Here is a 23,348-nt window from a genome sequence, read left to right on the forward strand (position 1 = left end):
TGATACAATAAACACAACCATTTGGTTTGCATCTGTAACTGTTGGTGTACATTTATAGTACTTGTAAAAGTTATCGTTTTTTTTTTTTTTCACTTTTATGCTCTCAGCCATGATCACGATACATACTACCTCCCCCCACAGGGATCTAACACTGTTAAGTTTTTATTTGAAACTGGGAATAACTGTAGATGCTAGTGGTGTTTTGAGGCAATGGAACTGGACATTCTCTGATCTGGATGGATAAAAACTTACACACAAACGCTGGCAAGTCTGCCTTCTTCGTATCTGACAGTCACTTGATTTTTTTTTTTTTTAATTCAGTTTTATCAAGTGCTCTTGCTCACACTGAATTAGTATGGGCAAAGCCACACTGACCAAAAAAAAAAAAACACACAACAAAAAACAGACACAGGTATATATATTTGGAATTATTCATTTTATGACCTGTGGAGTACATTTCAGAAAACATTGTGGCACGGATGCAACATTAATCATAATATTCATATTCATTCGCATAACATCTTGCGGTTGTAATCAGTGAACACCTGGGCCCCCCCACTCCACATCTTGCCAGTCCCCACATGCTGCTGTATGGTGGTGTTTCATTTGTACTCCAGGACATGCAGAGGAAAGAGTAGTACAGAGTGGTCAGTTCAGCGCTATATGCAATCATCAAATTCAAATGTTAACAGTTCACACACACACGCAAGGACCATCCTTCCTACATTTATGACATGTGTACCTGTTACAATGTGTTGCTTCACACATTATATAGTTTATGCCTACATTTTGTCATTTATTGCTAAAATATGAAAAACATTTCTGTTTTAACAATGTGTTTACACAGATTGTAGAAACAGAACACACATGAAATGCATGTGTTCCAAATAACGATCTATTATTTCCACTCTAAAACTCCAGCACTTTACTCCCAGATAATCAAGGCATGAGCTGGGAGAACTTTGTGCATGTTCTGCGGCAGTGGGGGTATGGAATAGTAGGATGCTTGCTACTTGTCTTTATCAGCACATTTATAGATCAAAAGACGCTGACGGAGAGGTGCGAAGGGATTTAAGGCGGGCTGGATTTACGAGTTTTGGCTTTGGCAATTCTAGTGTTAAAACGAAGATATTTTGTCTGTGTAATTATTTGAACATGCGTCAGACTGGTGCTTGCCTATGAAGCAAATTAAAAGCTGCAGAACTTAGGTAAATGTGGATAAACACAGCTATATTTTTCATCAGAAAACTGCCATTACAAGGCTTTGAACTGGAAATTACCATCTGATGACTCGTCAATGAAAGAAAAAGAGCTGAGCTATTGACGTACTGTGCTGTTTTCTTCTCTATATGAATGATTGGACCAGAAAACTAAAGACACTGTACCCAAATTTAAAGAGACTGTGTTAGAATTTAAAGGCATAGTGGAAGATTGCTTCTGTTGTTGGCATGAGAAAGAAGTTTGACTTGCCTTTGCTGGAGAAAGACAGAGAAACTCTGAGATTTTGACATAGCTGCCCTGAGAAGCCGTTGTCTGGAAATGTTGTCAGTTACCTGCGCAGGATGTCCGAACCAAGCCTTCAAGTGCAGACCCAAATGAAGATTATATAAATAAATACTTGATGATCACATTCTGATCTTGTGGCTAAAATCGAAAGCCTTAAGGCGATCCTGCAAATTTTCCCTTAATATCGGAGCTGTATGATATGGACTTTCACGTTAAACAGGCTGAACTTGAAGAGTAACTTTCTAGCTGCATGAACATTATGTCCAATGTAAGGGATTGTGAAGGATTCAACAGCAATCCAAATATACGTAACAAATTTTCTCAAAGCTCCCTTATCTTTTACAAGATAAATGGTGAAGTCCCGCTTATGTACTTCAACAAAGGGAAGACAGAAGGGCAGACATGGCTGACCTAATCACCTTTTTACATCAACAGGGTAAAATGTTGTTGCACCCCATATACAGAGATGTTCCACAAAGCTGCATATACACAGAGAAACAAAAAATGACAGACAAAGGAAAGTTTCCCCTGTAGAGTGGGCATAGAAGGGAAGGAAGCACCTTTGCTACAGATTATCACCGATACTGCTGAAAGGGGGATTCAGGATACCTTGGTCAAAAGGTCTGCAGCAATTGCCTGCACATTTAAGAAACCTTGCGTATTTAGCAGTAACAAATCAAAGAATAGCCACACAAAGATAATACTGACTTTTTGAAATCTAAAAGTTTATGCTTCCGTTGGCTCAAACAGGGCCATCTTGGTAAGAATAGTAAAGAAAAAATAAATTTCTGATATTTTCAATGCAGCAACCAGACATCCTGCATATCAAAAAGGAGGAAGAAGCAGCATCCAGTGAGGCAACACCAACTGATGAGGAAACGGAGAAAGGAATTTGCGATCTTACTGGGGCGAGAGAACAATATGCACTGCATGTGGTCCCTGTAAAGGAAAAATCTAAGAAGAGCAAAAGGTATGTAGAAATATTCGCCTTTATAGACCCCGGTAGTACAGTAACAATTTGTACTGAAAAACTACAGAGACAGCAATACCATCATGGGAGAAAAACTCATTTTGCATGGGAGCATTTCTCAAAACTATTAGTAATTATGATGATTCAAGAATTCTAACCAAATGTTCTCTCTTACCAGATTTACAAGTCTTTGGTCTCAATGATAATGCATATATTGATTTGTCCAAACTGTACACACAGGTCACTCAAGGTCTTCGAGCTGTGGCAAATTATACCTAGCAGAGGAGGTGGAACTAATGCTGTGAAGACTGCACTTGGATGGATGGTCCATATAAGGAAATAGATGACTTCTCAAAGCACAGTGGTAAGCTGCTTATCAATAGCAGAAATAGAAGAAATGTTTCACCAACAGTACAATTCAGACTTTCCAGAGTGTAGCTGTGAATAAAAAGAGGAAATGCCTCAGGAAGACATCAAGTTCATGCAGAATCTGCATGACTGGTAGGTGGCCACTATTGCTTAAATCTGCCTTTAAAAGATGAAACAGTTAAAATGGCAAACAGTTACTTCATTGCTGAACAGTGTGCTAAAAGGAAACCTTAGCAAAAAAATTAGGTTTCCATGAAGATTATAACATTTGCATGAGAGACATTAATGAGAAGGGTTGTGCTGTCAAGGTACCCAAAGAAAGCCTGAACTACAATGTAGGCCTGGGTGTGGTACATTCCATATCAAGGTGTGTATCATCCAAAGAAAAATAAGATTGTAGTGGTCTTTGATTGTAGTCACCCATCAAGGGAATTAATGAACAACTACTGAAAGGTCTTGACTTAACTAACACACTCACTGGCATCCTTACAAGAGACAGAGAGGAGCCAGTAGCATTAACAGCAGACATTAAATCAATGTTCGACCAAGTCCAAGTCCCAGATAAAGACACTGATCTTTCAAGCTTTTTGTGGGGGCCTGAAGGTAACCTAAACAAAGATTTGGAAGAGCTTAAAATGAAAGTACATCTTTTTCGCGGTACTTCTTCACCCAATTGTGCTTCTTATGCTTTGAATAGAACAACTGAAGAAGCCACAGATACATTTCCAGAGGTAGCCAATGTGCTCCATAATTTCTACATAGATGACTGCTTAAAATCAGTGGCAACAGAACAGCAAGCCATAAAGCTGGCAAAAGATCTCCAAGCTTTATGCCTCAGAAGGAGATTCCACCAGAACCAGATCAAGTGGGTAAGTAACAGAAGAGCAGTTTTATTGTCTATTCCTGAAGAAGACAGAGCTCCCAAACTAAAAGGATTTAAACTTGAGCCATAGTCTGCTCCCAACAGAACATAACCTGGTCATCCAGTGGTGTACTGAAATGGACAGTTTTAAATTTCAGATAAAGTTACACGACAAGCCCGCTATAAGGCATGGTATGATGTCTGTTGTTAGCTTAGTTTAGTTTAGGACCACCCTCAGATTTTTAACACCCGCTATACTCCCAGCAAAACTTATCTTAAGAGACTTGAGCAAAGAAAAATTTGGGTGGGATGAAAAAGTGGAAGTTAAACACGTTAAAAAAAAATGGGAAAAATGGATGGATGACATACAGTTACTAGCGAACTACAATGTGACTAGATGCATCAAACCTGCATGGTCTGGAACCATTGAGTCAGCCCAAATGCACCATTTTGTAGATGCCAGTGTACATTGAAATGGCACTATCACATACCTTCTTTTGACCAACGAGGAAGGCAAAAAGCATTGCTCATTCTTAATGGGAAAATTAAACAGTGGCACTGTTGAAGCATGTCACAATTCCGACACTGGAGCTGACAGCAGCCACTGTGGCAGCCAAAATGAACAAGATGCCAAGAAACTTGATAGCTAATTTTCTGCCACATTCCGTGCTGTCTGTGTCCAAAAAGTTCTATCTTGGAGTTTGCTAAAAGACACCTGAAGGACTCTGAGATGGTAAGAAATAAGATTCTCTGGTCTGATGAGACCAAGATAGAACTTTTTGGCCTTAATTCTAAGCGGTATGTGTGGAGACAACCAGGCACTGCTCATCACTTGTCCAATACAGTCCCCACAGTGAAGCATGGCGGTGGCAGCATCATGCTGTGGGGGTGTTTTTCAGCTGCAGGGACAGGACGACTGGTTGCAATCGAGGGAAAGATGAATGCGGCCAAGTACAGGGATATCCTGGACAAAAACCTTCTCCAGAGTGCTAAGGACCTCAGACTGGGCCGAAGGTTTACCTTCCAACAAGACAATGACCCTAAGCACACAGCTAAAATAACGAAGGAGTGGCTTCACAACAACTCTGTGATGTTCTTGAATGGCCCAGCCAGAGCCCTGACTTAAACCCAATTGAGCATCTCTAGAGACACCTAAAAATGGCTGTCCACCAACGTTTACCATCCAACCTGACAGAACTGGAGAGGATCTGCAAGGAGGAATGGCAGAGGATCCCCAAATCCAGGTGTGAAAAACTTGTTGCATCTTTCCCAAGAAGACTCATGGCTGTATTAGCTCAAAAGGGTGCTTCTACTAAATACTGAGCAAAGGGTCTGAATACTTAGGACCAAGTAAATGTATATTGCGGATTTTTCGCTGATTCGCGGATTTCTGCGGACAATGGGTCTTTTAATTTATGCTACACGCTTCCTCAGTTTGTTTGCCCAGTTGATTTCATACAAGGGACGCTATTGGCGGATGGCTTAGAAGCTACCCAATCAGAGCACGTATTACATATTAACTAAAACTCCTCAATGCTATAAGATATGCTTCCTCCGCGGTGCTCAATTGTTTGCTTGTCTCTGCCTCTATCTCACCTCTCTGACATTCTCTGCGCCTGACGGAGGGGGTGTGAGCAGAGGTGCTGTTTGCACAGAAGCTATTTGCCTAGTGGATACGGACGCTCCTCTAAGAAATGCCGCTTTTTTCGAGGTGCGTCCAAAAGCACACTTATTGATTTTTTGATTGTTTGCTTTAATCTCAAGCTCTCTTTCTCTCTCTCTGATGTTCTCTGCGCTTGACGGAGGAGATGTGAGCAGAGGGGTTTTGCACAGAAGCTGTTTGCTTAGAAGATAGGGACGCTCCTGTAAAAAATGCTGAAAGGCTACCTTCGCATTGATCCCTTCATTGCCGCTGCTTTATCGCGGTGCTTGCATACTTAAAAGCGCAACAGACCTATTGATTTTTCATTGTTTACTTTACTCTCTCTGACATTCTCCGCCCTTACGCACTTTGAAGAGGAAGATATGTTTGCATTCTTTTAATTGTGAGAAAGAACTGTCATCTCTGTCTTGTCATGGAGCACAGTTTAAACTTTAGACTAAAGGGTGTTATTTCATGTCTAGAGGGCTCTAATAATGTTAAAAAACGTATTTAGATGGTCGTAAACAGGTTTTCTATGCTCTAACTGCGAAAATATTAGATTTATAAATAAAGAATCCTACTTCGTGGAAATTCATTTATCTGTCTGGAGCGGATTAACCGCGATAAACAAGGGTTTACTGTATAACTGTGCGGAGAATATTTATAAACAGTGTGGGAGAGTTTCTAAGGGCTTAAAATATATAAAAACTAGCCAACCCGCGGCGTACCATACGCCGCATATTTAGGCCGTTTTTTTTTAATGAATTTTAAGCACAGGGAGAAAATTAACATTTGAAAAATCGGTAATGTAATAAATCGGCAAGAAAAGCAACATTGTAACAATGCACGGAACGAACCAACACACAATCGTCCGTGACGTGGGGGGGTGGGGTGTGTACAAAGTGCAGGAGCATCCAAGAAGACGCATGTTTGTCGCGACGCAATCAGTGGGAGTGTCAGGGCCGATCCTGGGTAGGCGGCCGCCTTTGTGCGAATGTGGTTTCGCCGCCCTACGTACCTATTTTATATTATGATATGACGGATATTACTATTACATGTACTACTTCAAACAGGATTAAGACGGTGTTATGGTTAGAGTCGGGATGTATAAATAAAATTTAATTTCAAACGATTAATTTTATAGAAAAAAACAGCCTAGATTAGAAAGCCGGTTTATTTAATCGCTCTAAGCGACAGGCAGCTCTGCACACAGTGACAGTCAATTCAGAGATCGCCGCAGCCCACTGTCTTTTGCCGCTTGTCTTGACTCGCAATCCCATTGAGGAACGTCGCATCTCACATGAAATCTATCGCCTTAGCGACACAACTATGAAACATGCAAGTTGAACGCTGACTAAGGGACTATACACATTTAGAGAGCGTCGTAAACACATGGTAAGCAATGGAACCGTTCAGACAGAGCGTGCGATGAGCGGCGACCATCAAAGGTTTTTGCGCGAGCAAATCGCTATGTGTGTGGAGTCCCTAATAGGCATCAACTACAATACACGCCACACGCAACTTCGTCAAACTTTGCACACTGCAAACGCCGCCGCTGCTATGGTCGTCGGCAGCCCTCAGACTTTAAAATTCAAAGGCGGACAGCCGCCGGTCGCAGCGTTGCCGGCTGCTGCCCGCCTCTTCAACGGCCGCCTTTGAGTTTGGCGCCACGTCGGGCACGTTTTTGCCCGTCGCCAGGATCGGCCCTGGGGAGCGTATGAGTCGCACTTAGTGGGAATTCCACGGTTTGCAGCCCGAATGGGCTCAACGGCTTACCCACGCCGGTAGACACACGGTCAATGTCATGCATAATTATTTATTGATGGTTGAACACTTCTGGAAAGACACAGTTATCTACAAAGGGAGGGTTTGAGGATACAACAGAAAGTGAATGAAAAGATGGAACTGTAGACTTTTCATTGCTCTGTGCGGTTTCGGCTGCCTTTCTATATAAAATCCACCAAGACACCTGACCACGGTAGTAGGGGGTGGGGGGTGTGAACAAAGTGCAGGAGCATCTAGACGACGCATGTTTGTCGCGGATGCGAATTGCTTTATGTAGCGTGTAAAACAGTTTGCCATGGAGCACGTGGTGGAGCGTCGTAACCGAAAACTGCTCACTTCATTGTGTTTTAACCTCAGTTGTAAAGGATTGTTTTAAGGATCCCATGGGATACCCCTCGCAAACCGTTTGACACGCTGCACCATAGAGTCCGGACGTATTCATGTAATCAGCGTATTGTTGAGCAGACTGTATAACAATGCCTCTGTGACTAAGAACAACGGACACCACGCCACCGGTTATCCCAATGTTGGCAAACAAAGCCAAGAGCCATGTCACGAAGTTTGAGAGCAACAGTTTCACAATGACATTTCTCCAAAAAAAACCCGACTGACAGAAACAAACAGTTACCTGAAGCAGGAATTTCCATAACATTCAAAGAATTGTTGTTTCCATGAAATACATTTGAAGCGGCAGCCATGGAGGGCAAAAGAATAGTCAACGTGGACCACAGCACAGACCAAAGCGAGTGAGTATGTGTTTGATGAGCTGTTTGATTTGGCGGTCAGTGGTCTGAGGTACGTTCCTGAGCACGTGGGAGGAGGGGTAGAGTTTCTGGGCGGGCTTCGTTGTTCCTTTCGCATGGTTTTCATGGTGGACGCGGTCGGGTGTCGAAACCGAAAAGAATAATGAAAAGTCAACGTGGCATAGACGTGCATGTGGACTCCTAGCACAGACAAAAGGGGCTAACTGGGTGGTCGGTGAGTTTTTGCGTCCGGGCACATGGGCAGGCAGTGTGAATGCATAGAGAGCGAGGGTAGACGCGGGCCGGTGAAAAAGGAGTGTTGGTGGGTAGGAAAACGTCTTCTGTGTTCCTGCAGGAGCATCTAAGAAGACGCATGTTTGTCGCGGATGCGAATTGCTGTATGTAGTGTGTAAAACAGTTTGCTATGGTGCAAGCGGTCATGCGTTGTAACTGAAAACTCGGTTTTTAAAGACTGCTTACTTCATTGTGTTTTAACCTCAGTTGTAAAGGATTGTTTTAAAGATCCCATGAGATACCCCTCATATGCTGCATATGGCGATTCACCTCCGCGAGAAACATGCCTCTATGAACAGTCAACGTAGCTCGGAGGTGCATGACATTAACCTGCCTTGCACCGCATGTGGCCTCCACGACAGACGAATATAAATGACGCCACTTTTTCTGTGTCCTCGCGTCCGACTTGGTGGGCGTGGCCCTGCGAGTTGTCGTATCCAATGGAGTTGGTGGGCGTGGCTCCTATCTTTGTGCGCCATAGGTGTCTCACTTGTCGGTGGCTTAGTGAATCCACGCCCCTTCCGGCGTGCTTTTCATGGTTGTCTTGCCTTAGTGAATTATATATATAGATAATCATACAAACATATGGTTTCTACTTCGCGGATTTTCACCTATCGCGGGGGGTTCTGGAACGCAACCCCCGCGATCGAGGAGGGATTACTGTATACCTTAAAGATACACTTTGGACATGACCAAAACAAGAGATAAAGGAGTGCCTATGTGAGACACATGGGGTGTATTGTATTTAAATGTTTATTATGGGACCCACATGCTTTACGCAAGTTTCACAGACATTAATGAAACCACTGTGAGTGTGGAACGTGACTGACAGGTGTGTTAATAAATGACAAGACAAAGGGGGAGCACAGCTCAACAAATAACAGCTAACAACATGTGGGGCAGAACAGCTAATTTATGTTTATTATTAGTTTCGACCATACCTTCACATTTGTGTAAATTTGGAAGAAATTAATGCATAGATTTTGGAAATCTTCATCCATCTCTGACCGGATGTGAGTAGTGGTTGTAATTTAATCCTGAACCACTATTAATTCTTCACTACAAACAGTCTTACTGCTTGCATGGACTATCAGATATATTTGCAAACAGGAGATTGAATTACAGCTGTTCTGACTGCGTATAACGTGTTCATCTTGCCTCAAATGCGACTGTATGACGAAACTTACAGATATGAAACAAGATATACAAGCCTTAAACAGAGCTTTTCTTAAACAATCATTTTTCCTTTCTTTAATACCAAGTTTTTCTCTATTGTTGTGTGAACTGAAAAATGTTTAGAAAAACCTGTGGAATTACTGCAACCCTGGTGCTCAAAACATTCCATAAAGCAAACTAAAAGCTGCATAACTTGGTAATTTTGGATAAACGAAGCTAGTTAGGATATAGCGAGTTGAATAATGGATGGATGGTATTTTCAAAACAAAGTGCATAATTGTTTAAAATAGAAATACTCTATTTAGGCTAATTGATTTCACACAAAAGTGTGAAATTATGATGGACAGAAAGAAAACTATTGCAATAGCTTGTGTACTTCAGGCAATTCTGGAGTGAACTTGGACATACTACAGGACTTAATCCATACAACATTATAACTGAGCATCCAAATGTCCACTCAGAACCCAAAAAATAATATTCATCTTGTGTCTAATTTAATGCACACAGGTTAAAGATTCTTGGACTTCAATACAAAGTTGTGTACAGTTGCATATACTTGGCCTATTGGTATTGAGGAAATGTCACCTTGGAATGAAACTGGGAGGAACTATTTCAAGTGCTACTGAACACAGATTCATCTGTCAAAGTTCAAGGTAAACCTTGGACTCATCACTGTCATCTCAAACAATCTCAAACTCCAATTGATGACCTCAGTTGGAGCCCCTGTGAACCAGGATGAGAAGAAGCAGATGGTCATGATTGCCCACCCAAACACCACAACCCAAAGAAGACAGTAGAAAATTACTGTTTTGACTTCAAAATCTAACAAGACTGTATAAACATTAACAGACTCCACAAGACAGAATTCCTTGGTATTTTTAAAAATGTTGGGTCATTATACTATTTACCAAGAACTGAACAATGCTTCCAAAAGGCTGATTGTAACTGAACATTAAGTTCTACATATTACCTGGATTTTCTTAAAATATGGATTTCCGGACAATTAATCATGAATTAAACAGTGAATAATCATTTTGCTTTGAAAAGGATGATTGCAACAGAAAATTATGCTGTGATTACTTCAGATTATAGTTAGATTAAATAATACTGTTTTACCATGGCATATGTGCTTCATGTTAAATGACTTTTCCTTTGTTACTTTTAATTTTTGTATTGCCTCTTTTATTCTTCTTCTTAGACCTAACTCCATTAATCCTTTTTGATTAAATCTTGGTGGCTTTTTGATTATTGCCCAAAATGTTAAATTCATTGATTAACCTGTGGTAAAATGTAACTAATCAAGCAGGTTACATATTCACAGCACAATGTTTTCTTTAGAAATTCCCGATTCTTACAACTGTGTGTCTTCCGGGGAACACGTGTGCTAATACGAAGTTCTAATGGAAATGTCGTGTCTGTCTTTTAGAGCACTACATACTTTGCAGATTTTATTTATTTAACGTTCAGAAAAAAACTGTGGAAAATTAAATAAAGCTACTAAACACTGCAATATTGGCTTTTCCATATCCATTGTTTTTAAATACTGAATCAAATCAAAAATTCAGTATATTGCCTAGAATTATAAAGGGACATAGTGTATACTGCATTTACATTTATAGCCATTTATACAAGCAAAGTTTTCAATTGCTGTGCACTTGTGCTTCCAAAACACAGTGAGACATTTAAATCCCCTAGGTTATTAACCTGGCTACTTACTAACTTATTCCATTTATTTATGTTTCTTTGCTTAATTAAAAATACCCTAAAATTTGAAATTCACCCTTAAACATCTTAAATCTGTGTGTTTTGTTGGAAAAAAATGCAACATTTACCATATAACTTATTTACTCTCCTCAAAACTGACTTAACACTTATTCTGTCACCTAATAATCTCTAACTGTTTAAACGGAAAATAATTGCCTCATTCAACTATTACACATACAGTAACATAATTCCCTATAGTTGTAAAAATGGCAAATTCCTCTTTTGTGGACTTTCTGTAGTGATTTTATGCAGTCATTATAATGTGAAACTCAAAACTGCACATAATATTCAGTGCTATAAGAAAGTATTTGCTCCTTCCTGATTTCTTTTTTTTTTTTTTGCATGTTTGTCACACTTAAAATGTTTCAGATCAAAAAAATCATTAAAAATAATCCAATTAAATACAAAATGCAGTTTTTAAGTGACGATTTTTTTAAAGAAAAAAAAAAAAACCTATCCACACCTACATGCCCTATGTGAAAAAGTAATTGCCCCCTAAACCTAATAACTGGTTGTGCCACCCTTAGCAGCAACAACTGCAATCAAACGTTTACAATAACTGGTAATGAGTCTTTTACATTTCTGTGGAGGACTTTTGGCCCACTCTTCTTTGCTGAATTGTTTCAATTCAGCCACAATGGAGGGTTTCCGAACATGAACATTGGATTCAAGTCTGGACTTTGACTAGGCCACTCCAAAACCTTCATTTTGTTTTTTTAAGTCATTGAAATGTGGAAATGCTGGTGTGTTTCGGATCATTGTCCTGCTGCAGAACCCATGTGCACTTCAGCTTGAGGTCACGAACCGACAGTCAGACATTCTCCTTCTGGATTTTTTGGTAGAGAGCAGAATTCATGGTTCCATCAATTACAGCAAGTCGTCCAGGTCCTGAAGTAGCAAAACAGCCCCAGACCATCACACTGCCACCTCCATGTTTGACTGTTGGTATGATGTTCTTTTTCTGAAATGCTGTGTTACTTTTATGCCAGATGTAAAGGAATGTACACCTTCCAAAAAGTTCAACTTTTGTTTTGCCACAGAATATTTTCCCAAACATCTTGGGGATCATCAAGATGTTTTTTGGCAAAAGTGAGATAAGTCTTTATGTTCTTTTTGGTCAGCAGTGGTTTTTGCCTTTGTACTCTGCCATGTATGCCATTTTTGCCGTCTCTCTCTTATGGCTGAGTCATGAACACTGACCTTAACTGAGGCAAGTGAGGCCTGCAGTTCTTTTGATATTGTTCTGGGTTCTTTTGCCACCTCTTGGATGAGTCGTTGCTGCGCTCTTGGAGTAATTTTTGTAGGCCGACCACTCCCGGAAAGGTTCACCACTGTTACATGTTTTCTCCATTTGTGGATAATGGCTCTCAACGTGGTTAGCTAGAATGCCAAAGCTTCAGAAATGGCTTTGTAACCTTTTCCAGACTGATAGATGTCAATTACTTTGTTTCTCACCTTTTCCTGAATTTCTTTAGATCGTGACATGATTGTCTTCCTTTTTGGGATCTTTTGGCCTACTTCACTTTTTCTCGGTTCTATTTAAGTTATCTCTTGATTCAACAGGTCTGGCAGCAATCAGGCCTGGGTGTGGATAGTGAAATTGAACTCAGCTTTCCAAAAATGTGATTAATCACAGTTACTTCATGATTTAATGAGGGGGCAATTACTTTTTCACATAGGGCCATGTAGGTTTAGATAGTTTTTTTCCTTAAATAAAATCGTCTCTTAAAAACTGCATTTTGTGTTTTCTTGGGTTATCTTTGTCTAATATTTAAATTTGTTTGATGATCGGAAACGTTTACCTGTGACAAACGAGCAAAAAACTTAGAAATTAGGAAGGGAGCAAATACTTTTTCATAGCACTGGCACTGTATACTGAAGAAAAACAAATTGCAAATATGTAATCATCACAGTCTAACACTAAGCCAGTTAAGTTTCAAGGATATCAATCTGTCAAGATAGAAAGCACAAGCGACTGTGAATCAACTTTACCTGCTTTGGTGCAAATGAAAGCGACAAACAAGTGCACCGGAGAGGCAACAGCAAGATAACTGCTAAAAAGAGACTGGTTTTGCAGGTGGTGGCCACAGACAATTGCTCTTTCCTGACTAATTCTTCTTTAGTTTTGCATTGTGCTAGTGTCCTTGTCAATACTGGTAGCATTGTAGCAAAAAACAATGTTTTACAATTGGTAATTTTTTTATTAAAGCAAGCTTATAATGTCTTGAATATCTCCAGAAATTTTGGTTACGCAATGGCCATCAATGAAAATCAAGTTACTAGGAAAAGCAGAAATTGATCACATGCAGGAATGTTTTTCTTGTGCAATTGTAAATGGCATGTTCAAGAGTAAGTAACAAAAACATTTATTTCTATATATTTTCATTCAAAGGATGTAGCTCAAATTGCATTACAAGATAACAAAGAAAAAAAAATAATAGATTAAAATATTACCTAAATGCTAGCTTTGGTAAGAGCCCTACAAAAACTGTATTAAAAATACTTCATTACACAGTACTTTCAAAATGTCTGGTTAACGGATATCACTATAACTGAAGTCCATTTTCTTAAAACACTTCCTAGCTTAAAACTACCAGTACTTTATAAAGTATACAAATTTGGTTCTATAGTACATTGTAATTTATTTTCCTTATTTTACTAAAGTCAAAATCATACTCCAGAATACCTAGTAAGAAAAAAAAAAACACCTCACAATGCCATCTAAAATCTATTTTAAATTGCAAAAATCAATTTCAAGTATGCTACCATTATACACAGCGGGACTGGAAATACTAAATTATGGTTCAAACCCACACATTAACACATCATATAAAGTTAGCTTCAATATTACACAACTATTAATAAAAAATATATTAAATGTAAAATAAACGTTGCCATAAGATACATGTACCATTAACATACTACTTTTAAAATTATACATTTTTAAACTGACACACACAACCATAATGTGCTAAGCTGCTATTCAGTTCTCAAATACAGATACTGTATGCATAGCATATGAAAAAAAAAATATTGCGGTACTTTATTTCTTTTTTGCACACTAGCCTTCATTTCCTTTGTTCACGGAGTGTAATTGCAGCTCAACTCTGATTGGTTAAAGATGAACTTTAACCAAATTTTGAAGGGAGCAAAGCATACACAATATTTACAACATAGTCTAACATTTTATTAGACTTTTAATTGCTTCTGCATATTGCCTATATGAAGAGGATGAATCCTTCCCAGAAGTTGCTTCCAATATGACAGAAGCACCCACTGCATATTTATGTTAATGTTTATTTAGCTTGGGCATAGCACTTTGCACTACATTAAAATTTTAAAGTATTGAGATTTCTTTGCTTCCTCCTTAGGTATTTGCAAATTTCACAACTTTCTACCACCTCAACTACTATAGCTGAATATCACATTAGTTAATATTAATGCACTACAGCTCCACAAAATTTAGGTTTGAATTCTGGTCTGTCTTGGCCCTTAGTGAAACTATCCCATTCTTCGCAAGTTAGTCGGATTCCCATAGATTTACATCTTCCTCCAATATTCAGTAGACATGCATTTTAGTTTTACTGCCAACTCTAATCTGTCCCATTATAAAAGGGTGTGTCCCGCAACTGATCTACACCATGTCCAGTGTTGTTTTCTGCAGCTGCTGGGTAGGCATCAACTTCAGGAAAGCCTAACAAACGTTTAGGTAAGGTTTAGTAAATTAATATAGGATTATTTAAATTAAAAATTAGATAATATGTTTAGGTTCTAAGGGGATTCCAAGACTCTTCATGTCTTGTTCATTTACAGTGGGTACGGAAAGTATTCAGACCCCCTTCAATTTTTCACTCTTTGTTATATTGCAGCCATTTGCTAAAATCATTTAATTTTTTCCCTCATTAATGTACACACAGCACCCCATATTGATAGACAAAAAAATAATTTTTGAAATTGTTGCAGATTTATTAAAAAAGAAAAACTGAAATATCACATGGTCCTAAGTATTCAGACCCTTTGCTCAGTATTTAGTAGAAGCACCCTTTTGAGCTAATACAGCCATGAGTCTTCTTGGGAAAGATGCAACAAGTTTTTCACACCTAGATTTGGGGATCCTCTGCCATTCCTCCTTGCAGATCCTCTCCAGTTCTGTCAGGTTGGATGGTAAACGTTGGTGGACAGCCATTTTTAGGTCTCTCCAGAGATGCTCAATTGGGTTTAAGTCAGGGCTCTGGCTGGGCCATTCAAGAACATCACAGAGTTGTTGTGAAGCCACTACTTCGTTATTTTAGCTGTGTGCTTAGGGTCATTGTCTTGTTGGAAGGTAAACCTTCGGCCCAGTCTGAGGTCCTTAGCACTCTGGAGAAGGTTTTTGTCCAGGATATCCCTGTACTTGGCCGCATTCATCTTTCCCTCGATTGCAACCAGTTATCCTGTCCCTGCAGCTGAAAAACACCCCCACAGCATGATGCTGCCACCGCCATGCTTCACTGTGGGGACTGTATTGGACAAGTGATGAGCAGTGCCTGGTTGTCTCCACACATACCGCTTAGAATTAAGGCCAAAAAGTTCTATCTTGGTCTCATCAGACCAGAGAATCTTATTTCTTACCATCTCAGAGTCCTTCAGGTGTCTTTTAGCCAACTCCAAGATAGAACTTTCTTTCAAGGAGGAATGGCAGAGAATCCCCAAATCCAGGTGTGAAAAACTTGTTGCATCTTTCCCAAGAAGACTCATGGCTGTATTAGCTCAAAAGGGTGCTTCTACTAAATACTGAGCAAAGAGTCTGAATACTTAGGACCATGTGATATTTCAGTTTTTCTTTTTTAATAAATCTGCAACAATTTCAAAAATTCTTTTTTTTGTCTGTCAATTTGGGGTGCTGTGTGTACATTAATGAGGGAAAAAATTAATTTAAATGATTTTAGCAAATGGCTGCAATATAACAAAGAGTGAAAAATTGAAGGGGGTCTGAATACTTTCCATACCCACCACTGTATATACAGGTGTACAACCAAAGACAATACATTATGATTTACAAAGTAATACATAGCAGTGAGTATACATTAAACAATGAAGCTTTAAAAGACACTTACAAGGCAAGTGATTTCCACGGTCGGATAGAGAAAATGAGAAGCATGTAGACAGAGTTTCAAATTGCTGTGTACCACAACTAACTAGACCCAAGGGTTTATACAGTATACCTTATTTTAATTGTATTATTATCAGTTGCTTATATGTGTAAACATACCAGTATTACACCTATGGGTAAAACGTTTATGACAAAAAAATACAAGCCAATTGTAAGTTTGCATTCAGATCGCCAATCATTTGAAACAGGATTTAAATCAAGTTTCGTTATGTTGCAAGTGTAATTGCATTTTGTTAAACTTTTTAGAATTTTCTCGAAATAAAAATAATAACAATAATAATGATAATAATTTTGAATTTCAGTACTTTGAAGTAAAAAAAAAAATCACAGAAAAGAAAACAAAAACTATAACATACAGTATATCCATACTAGGGAGAAAAAGCACAACTATAATCAAAAAGCCCCGTTTCTCCATCAATTATTTCCCTTATCTATTTATTTAGATAAGCCTTCCTTTCTAATGACTGCACAGCTAAATTATACCTTTTTATTGGACACCAGCACTAGAGTTGGTTGCACACAGCCGCACACCTACCGTATCTAAGCCGATAAAAGACAGACGCGACATATCCATTAGAGCTTTGTATTAGCAAACATATATCGCACACAATTATAAGAACCGGGAATTTCTAAAGAAAACATTCTGCAGCGAATATGGAAACCGCTTGATTAATTACATTTTACCACAGATTAATCAATGAATTAAACATTTTTGGCAATAATCAAAAAGTCGCCGCATGGTACCTACCGGACTCTTTCCAAAATCAGCTCAACAAGGTCATTATTGTTCCTCCGCAGTTTTAAAAAGGGAGTGTTTCTCCGACGCACAAGACTGCTGGCTAATAAAGTTTAACTTTTGGCATTTGCCTACAACTTAAACAATTTAAATTCCAGTGTATAACAGTATCGGAAACAATGTTAATACTTCAGAAGCATCAGCTTTTGTAGTATAACCAGGATACAATAAGCACTCCAAAATTAGTGTTACTCGATTTTAGCCAAGAGCAATACATTCGGTGAGCCATGTTTTAACGTTGAACTGAAATGTCAGCCAATTGCTTCTTTGTTATAGGTCATCATTCAAATAAAGAAAAATAAACAGTACCTTTTCTGTAACGCTTGCTTTATGTTTACATCAGCCATTTTAATCGCGCACACAGACATGCGATTACTTCTGTCTAAGTTAGGCGTGTCGCTACTCAATCCCGATGCCGGCCCGAGGCGCGCGCATGCGTATTGAAAGCCTTCTTTTTCAATATTTTTTTCATACTATTACAAATTCGCGTATTACACTCATGTATTTTGTAGGATGGACAATTACAAAGAATGTAAATTGTCTTGAAGGGTTTATGGAGGGTAAAATGCTTTACAATCATTTTTACTAAATTTTATTTCCAAACCCAGATTCTTCACGGTACTATGCCAGTCATTCATATATATACTAAAATGGGCGCAGTTATACATTGTGCATTAAAACTTTTTAAGTTAATGTTATAAAAACAAATTTCTAAAACAATTCACCATAACAATTCTGTCATAAACAAGGTCTAATATGGTCACACTGGCAGCTAAACACAATCTTACCAATCAAATATATATTGTAGCCTTATCCATTATGCTTACAGTACATTATACTGTATTATTGTATAGTGAAATATACTGTACAAGGGCTAAATGTGAATCCACTAAGGTAAGCATGCTGTATTATACCAACATACTCAGACAATCGCACACACACACACGTATACCAAGAAGTGCGTTCATGTTGTAGTACCTGTATATTGTAAGTCTCTTGAACTAGTCGGGTATCAGTAGTAATAATGAATTATGGGTATTGGGGAGATAAAATGAAGTAGATTGTAATATAGATATGGTGTAACGTGTACTCAGCAACGACCTCAATAAAAGAGCCTGTTAAAGTTTATCACTTTAAACCTGGCTCCGTTTTTCTCATTTTATCAGTGCAGTATTATTGCAGCCTTCGGATATAACACATATAATTTATTTTATATATAGTTACATTATACAGTATTCATGATTTATATTCCCACCAGTTCCTAGGAAACTGATTGACTGTTAAAACTGGATGGACATGTTTATTAGTAGAAAAACATTTACGTTCCTGAACTCAGTTATGCTTGGGTTTGGTTGGTTGGTAAGGCGGAAAGGGAAGACGCAAAAGATGAAAAGAAAAAAAGAGGGGGCGAGGAGGTCGCATGCAGATGCAGTGGATTTGGCGTGTTTTATTGATTTTTTCTGAGTTCAGGGTGAATATGAAAGATCAAAAAGTCATAATAAAAAGTGATTAAGTTCGACAGACGAGGACTTCACAAGGACGCCGTAGTTTTGAGTGAGGTGGTGAACTGCTTTTGAAGAGAATAAGATCGATGTCAAAAGCAATTCTTAATTATTTAAGTCAAAATTACATTTCACACATTACTTTCGCTTTTCTGAAAGTTATGCTTGCTTTTGATAATTACGATTGCGCTTCTGAAAATCATGTGTACAATTCTCATGCGTGAACAAACTGTCAAAATTGGATTGCATCGATTGCATTGGATGCACAAGACATTTGCTATCGAGAAAGAAACAATCGATTTTTGTTACTACGCATGTGCCACAAAGGTAGCCTGCTGGAGTAATTTTGACAGAAGTCGTACTTCATACTTCGCCCCCTCACAGTGACTCCAAAGGGTAAAAGGAAAAAAAAAACAAAAAAAAAACCAAAATAAAACCGACACAACGAAATTAATTGAATATATACAAAATTACAAAATAGACGTAAAGATCGGGGACTTTGCACAATATAAATTTCCGAAGCAACCCCCCTCGTGACGGCATTGCTTTTAAGTGAGTTTCTTTTAGCGCTCATGATTTTGCTATGGAAAAATTGAGTTAGATTAACGACTGAGTGTGGAGAATTTTAGTCCTTATAATGGAGGAATATTTAGGACAAAAATGAATAAGCAAACAAACCAAACAACTGTAAAATATGACAATAAATGCATAATAAAATTAAATATGGGAGTATGCAAGTTCTCCCTTTGTCTGCAGGGGTTTCCTCCCATGGTCCAAAGACATTCAGCTTAGGTTCTTTGGCAGTACTAAATTGTGTGTGTGTGTGCGTTTATGTTTACCCTGCGATGGAGTGGCGCGCTATTTGGCTCCAGCAGACCCACGCACCCTGTTCAGTACTAAGCGGGTTTAAAAACGTCTGACTGACATAAAGTAATAAGGAACAAAAATCATATTTTGTGACCCATTTAATTATTTATACTTGCATTTCATGTTGTTATTATTTATTAAGTGCCACATTTGACAATACTTTTATTTCTTTTCATTTATTTGTGTATTTATCCATGCATCCATCCAATTTCTAAACCCACTTTATCCTGAGCAGATGTGAAGTCACAGGGAAGCTGGAAGCTTAAAGCGTAAAGCTCTTTTCTTTTCTCTGTGCCAATTAAATATCACATAAATCTCATTCATCAGATTACAATGTGCCAACTTTGCCAATCAGTATGACCAATTTAAACATGTTGGGGCAAGAAAAACTCAACTGAAATTTTAAAAAGACAAACATCTAGTCACAAAGTTATTAAAATTAGGGGTTTCCAGAGCCAATAAACCCTTTACAATGGCAATTGAGCATCACATTGAAACCTATTGGATATGGCAAGTTTGCCAGCCAATTTGACCCATGGACTCACTTTGGGCCAGGCAAATCACAACTGCAACATAACAAAGAAATCTTGTTGAAAAGGCGATGTAGTATTTATGTGTTGTTTCCATTTTAATCAGTTGTTGTCCACCTTGGAATTATTAGTTATTTTGATTGACCTGTGCTGAGTTGGAACTTGACCAATCACAATGCTTCACTTTGAATCTTATAGATTGGTTTAATGGCATCTTAACAGTAGAGTAGGAGCTTCATTTGTTAAAAGTGAAAGTTTACGTAATTACAGATAAAGTAAGTGGAATTTAATTGTTTGTCCTTAAAATGTATTGTTTATGTTTTTAAGTTTGTAATTTGGATATACAGTGTATATTTTAGTACAGTTTCTAAAATATAGATGTTCCTAAGCCACTGTTAGACCCAGACGCCAATTACATCACCCTGTGTACTTGAAAGATTTTGATATGAGTTATGTGAGTCGGTATAATAATGCACCTCAGACAGCACATCACTCCAATATGCAGTATCGTTCACTCAGTCAAGAAGGTGTATGAATTAGAAGGGTGAATCCAGAATCTGAGATTTATCATTCACCTACAAGTTATTGGAAGAGGACAAATTATGAGGGTGCTGCCAAGATGACACCTCTCCCCTCTTCCTGTCACATTCCTGATGCTGACATTGAGCAGCAAAGTAAGTTCCAGATTGCTGCTGAGAAAACAATTCCTAACCCTCCAAATTCAGGAACCAGTGACAAGGTCCTTGCAGCAATTAGAGAGATGCAAGCTGAAAATAAGTATTTGCGTGAGAATATGATGCATCTTGCCAGTGCCATAAGCAAGCTGCAGCCTCATAGTGATGTAGTCCTTGCACATGAGTCCAATAAACAACCTCAATCTCCTCAGTTACTGAAATGGCAAACAAGGCCACTACATCCATTGCCTCTCAGAGAAGGCATGTTTTAGTTTAAAGCAGCCCAGATGCCAACATTGCTGGTGACCGTAGATACAGGACAGAAGATTTAACATTCTTTGAAGATCCTCCATTAATCTGAAGAGTACAAACCCCTTTAGACACTCATCTTTATAAGACAAAGTAGTCCATAGAACATTTCAGTAAGATTTGTCAACCAGGACACATTGCAGAATAAAATTGATCCATTAAGCCCCACTATCTAGCCACGTGCACGACAATATCAAAATGCTCAGAATGAGACATGTTCAGTGCCGCCAGCTGAAGGCCAGTATCAGAATCCTTATTCTTCACTAACATGCCAATCTCAAAAGAAGTGCTACAAAGGACCAAAACCTACAATACCTTACTTCATCCATGAGGATCGAAGAGAATTCTGTAGAGTGAAGATAGCTCTTGAGAATCTCCTCCCTTAGTGATGCTACTGAACGTTTTAAATATCAAATCCTTGTGGATCACATTAAATTGGAGGATGCACTATTAATTGCAGATTCTTACAGCAACTCTCCATATACTTATAGTGACAATATGGCTTCCTTAACTGCACAATATGGTCAGTTTCATAAACTAACATTAAAGTGAATAACTGAACTAATGGATGGTGCAAATATCAAAACTGGTGATACTGTGTCCTTCTGTAAATTTGCTTTGCAAATCCGTGTTTGAGTTGGGATGCTTGACCAACTAGGTGAAAAGGGTAGAATTGAACAGCATTGTGGCTCACACTTAAGTCTACTTTCTTCCAAGCTGCCTCATGATTTGAAAGCTAACTTCCATCACTATATGTTGTCAAGGTACATTACTGTTCCAACACTCTATGATTTCTCAGATTGGCTGGGAAGGGTCTAGCTGCAGCCCACAGTACCTATGACGCTAGACACGGAACGTCCTTCATATCACGGAATGCCCTTTGATGTCAGTTTCGATACACCAATCATTGTTTTTGTCGGTGCTCGAAGGAATGGTAGACTTTGAATAAATTTTTATTAAAGATTTGCTTTTTGAGGAAAGAAGAATAAGACAGAGTTTGAAATCAAGATGGCATTGAGTTTGTTGCAAGTTTTATTAATATTAGATAATATCATACTTTACTGGTAGGGTACGAATTATACCAGAGTGTATTAAAGATGTGAGTTGAAGCGCTCTTAGAAAGTATTAACAAGTAGGTCCGTATGGGTAGTGTATTGCAACAGGGCTGTTCGGAATACTCAATTCGGAATAGTAAATCGACATATTCAGCTGTCGATTATTTTTTATAATAGCTAATATTATATGTAATTGTCTGTTGTTGAGTATAATTGACCATAGCTAAGTGTAACGGATCATAATCAAACATCTGTAACCGCAATTAAGTACTTATAATTTCCCTGCCCTATAATTGTCCTCTATATCATGTATGTTAGTTAATCAGAAGCAAAACCTTTCTGTAACCTGGTATTTTAGATACCAAAATATATTTCAGAAAGATAGTGAAGAGAGATTGAGCCAATATTAAGTGATTTTCCACTGAAAAGTGGAAAAAGAGCACAAGTTTCTAAGACAAACACAGTTAATAGAGGATATAATATTTTTTCTCGTATAGTAATGTTACTAGTGAAAAGTCTGAATACACTTTAGATATTTTTTCATACTTCTGTATATATATTTACAGTACATAACGAAAAATTGTAACAAGTAGCTACAAAGGTCAAGTGTTAAAGCAATATTCAATTACCTCCTTTTCAAGAAAGTTCAAATTAGAATGGGGAAAAGAACAGCCAGTTATTTATTATTATTATTATTATTATTATTTTGTAAAGTTCTTTCAATGATAGTATAGTTTGTTTAAATTCTTAAAACAATTTTCAACATCTCATGCTTACCTCTCGTGCATTTCTTCAAAAATACTGCTTTAGAAGTTTTTTTTTTATTTAAATAAAGTAAAACATTTGTTCTTGTGCATATTTGTCAGTTTTAAGAACTTTATATCTATTTCATATTCACCAGAGACACATAAGTATATATTTAAGTCCACAGAGGAACCTACAGTTGTGTTTGGTGCTCAGGAGTTTGCTTGTCTATTTTGCTATAAAAGAACCATCTTTTAAATGTGAAAGTTTGTGTAATTATTTATAAAGTAAGTGGAATTTGTTTGTTCTTAAAGTATATTGTTTATGTGTTTAAGTTTGTAATTTGGATATTGTAACAGATAGCCTGGCCACAGACAGACACAACACCAATGTCCAAACACATGGGTTTATTTACAATAATATTTACAATTTGGTTCCACCCATGTACACATTATTATTCAGTCCTTTCTCTAATTGGCTGCCTCCACTCCTCTCTCGCAAGCTCCGTCTTCCTCCTCGTGACTCCGGCTCCTCGAATGGAGTGAGGCAACCCCTTTTATCACGTAAAGGATGTGCTCCAGGTGCTTGGTGATGGTCTTCTGGCAGCA

The 23,348-nt window shown here is 38.2% G+C and overlaps 1 protein-coding gene across 1 annotated transcript in view; it reads right to left on the reverse strand.

Moving 5' to 3' along the window:
- Positions 1–17,469, reverse strand: part of dctn6 (dynactin subunit 6) — a 167,677-nt gene extending 150,208 nt beyond the window's left edge. The window contains exon 1 of the mRNA XM_039751097.1: positions 17,369–17,469. Within this exon, the coding sequence (XP_039607031.1) occupies positions 17,369–17,427 (59 nt within the window). The 5' untranslated portion in view covers positions 17,428–17,469. The remainder of the gene's footprint in view (positions 1–17,368) is intronic.
- Between the last annotated feature and the right edge of the window lie 5,879 nt (positions 17,470–23,348).

Source organism: Polypterus senegalus, chromosome 4 (genome assembly GCF_016835505.1).
Source record: "Polypterus senegalus isolate Bchr_013 chromosome 4, ASM1683550v1, whole genome shotgun sequence".
NCBI lineage: Eukaryota > Metazoa > Chordata > Cladistia > Polypteriformes > Polypteridae > Polypterus > Polypterus senegalus.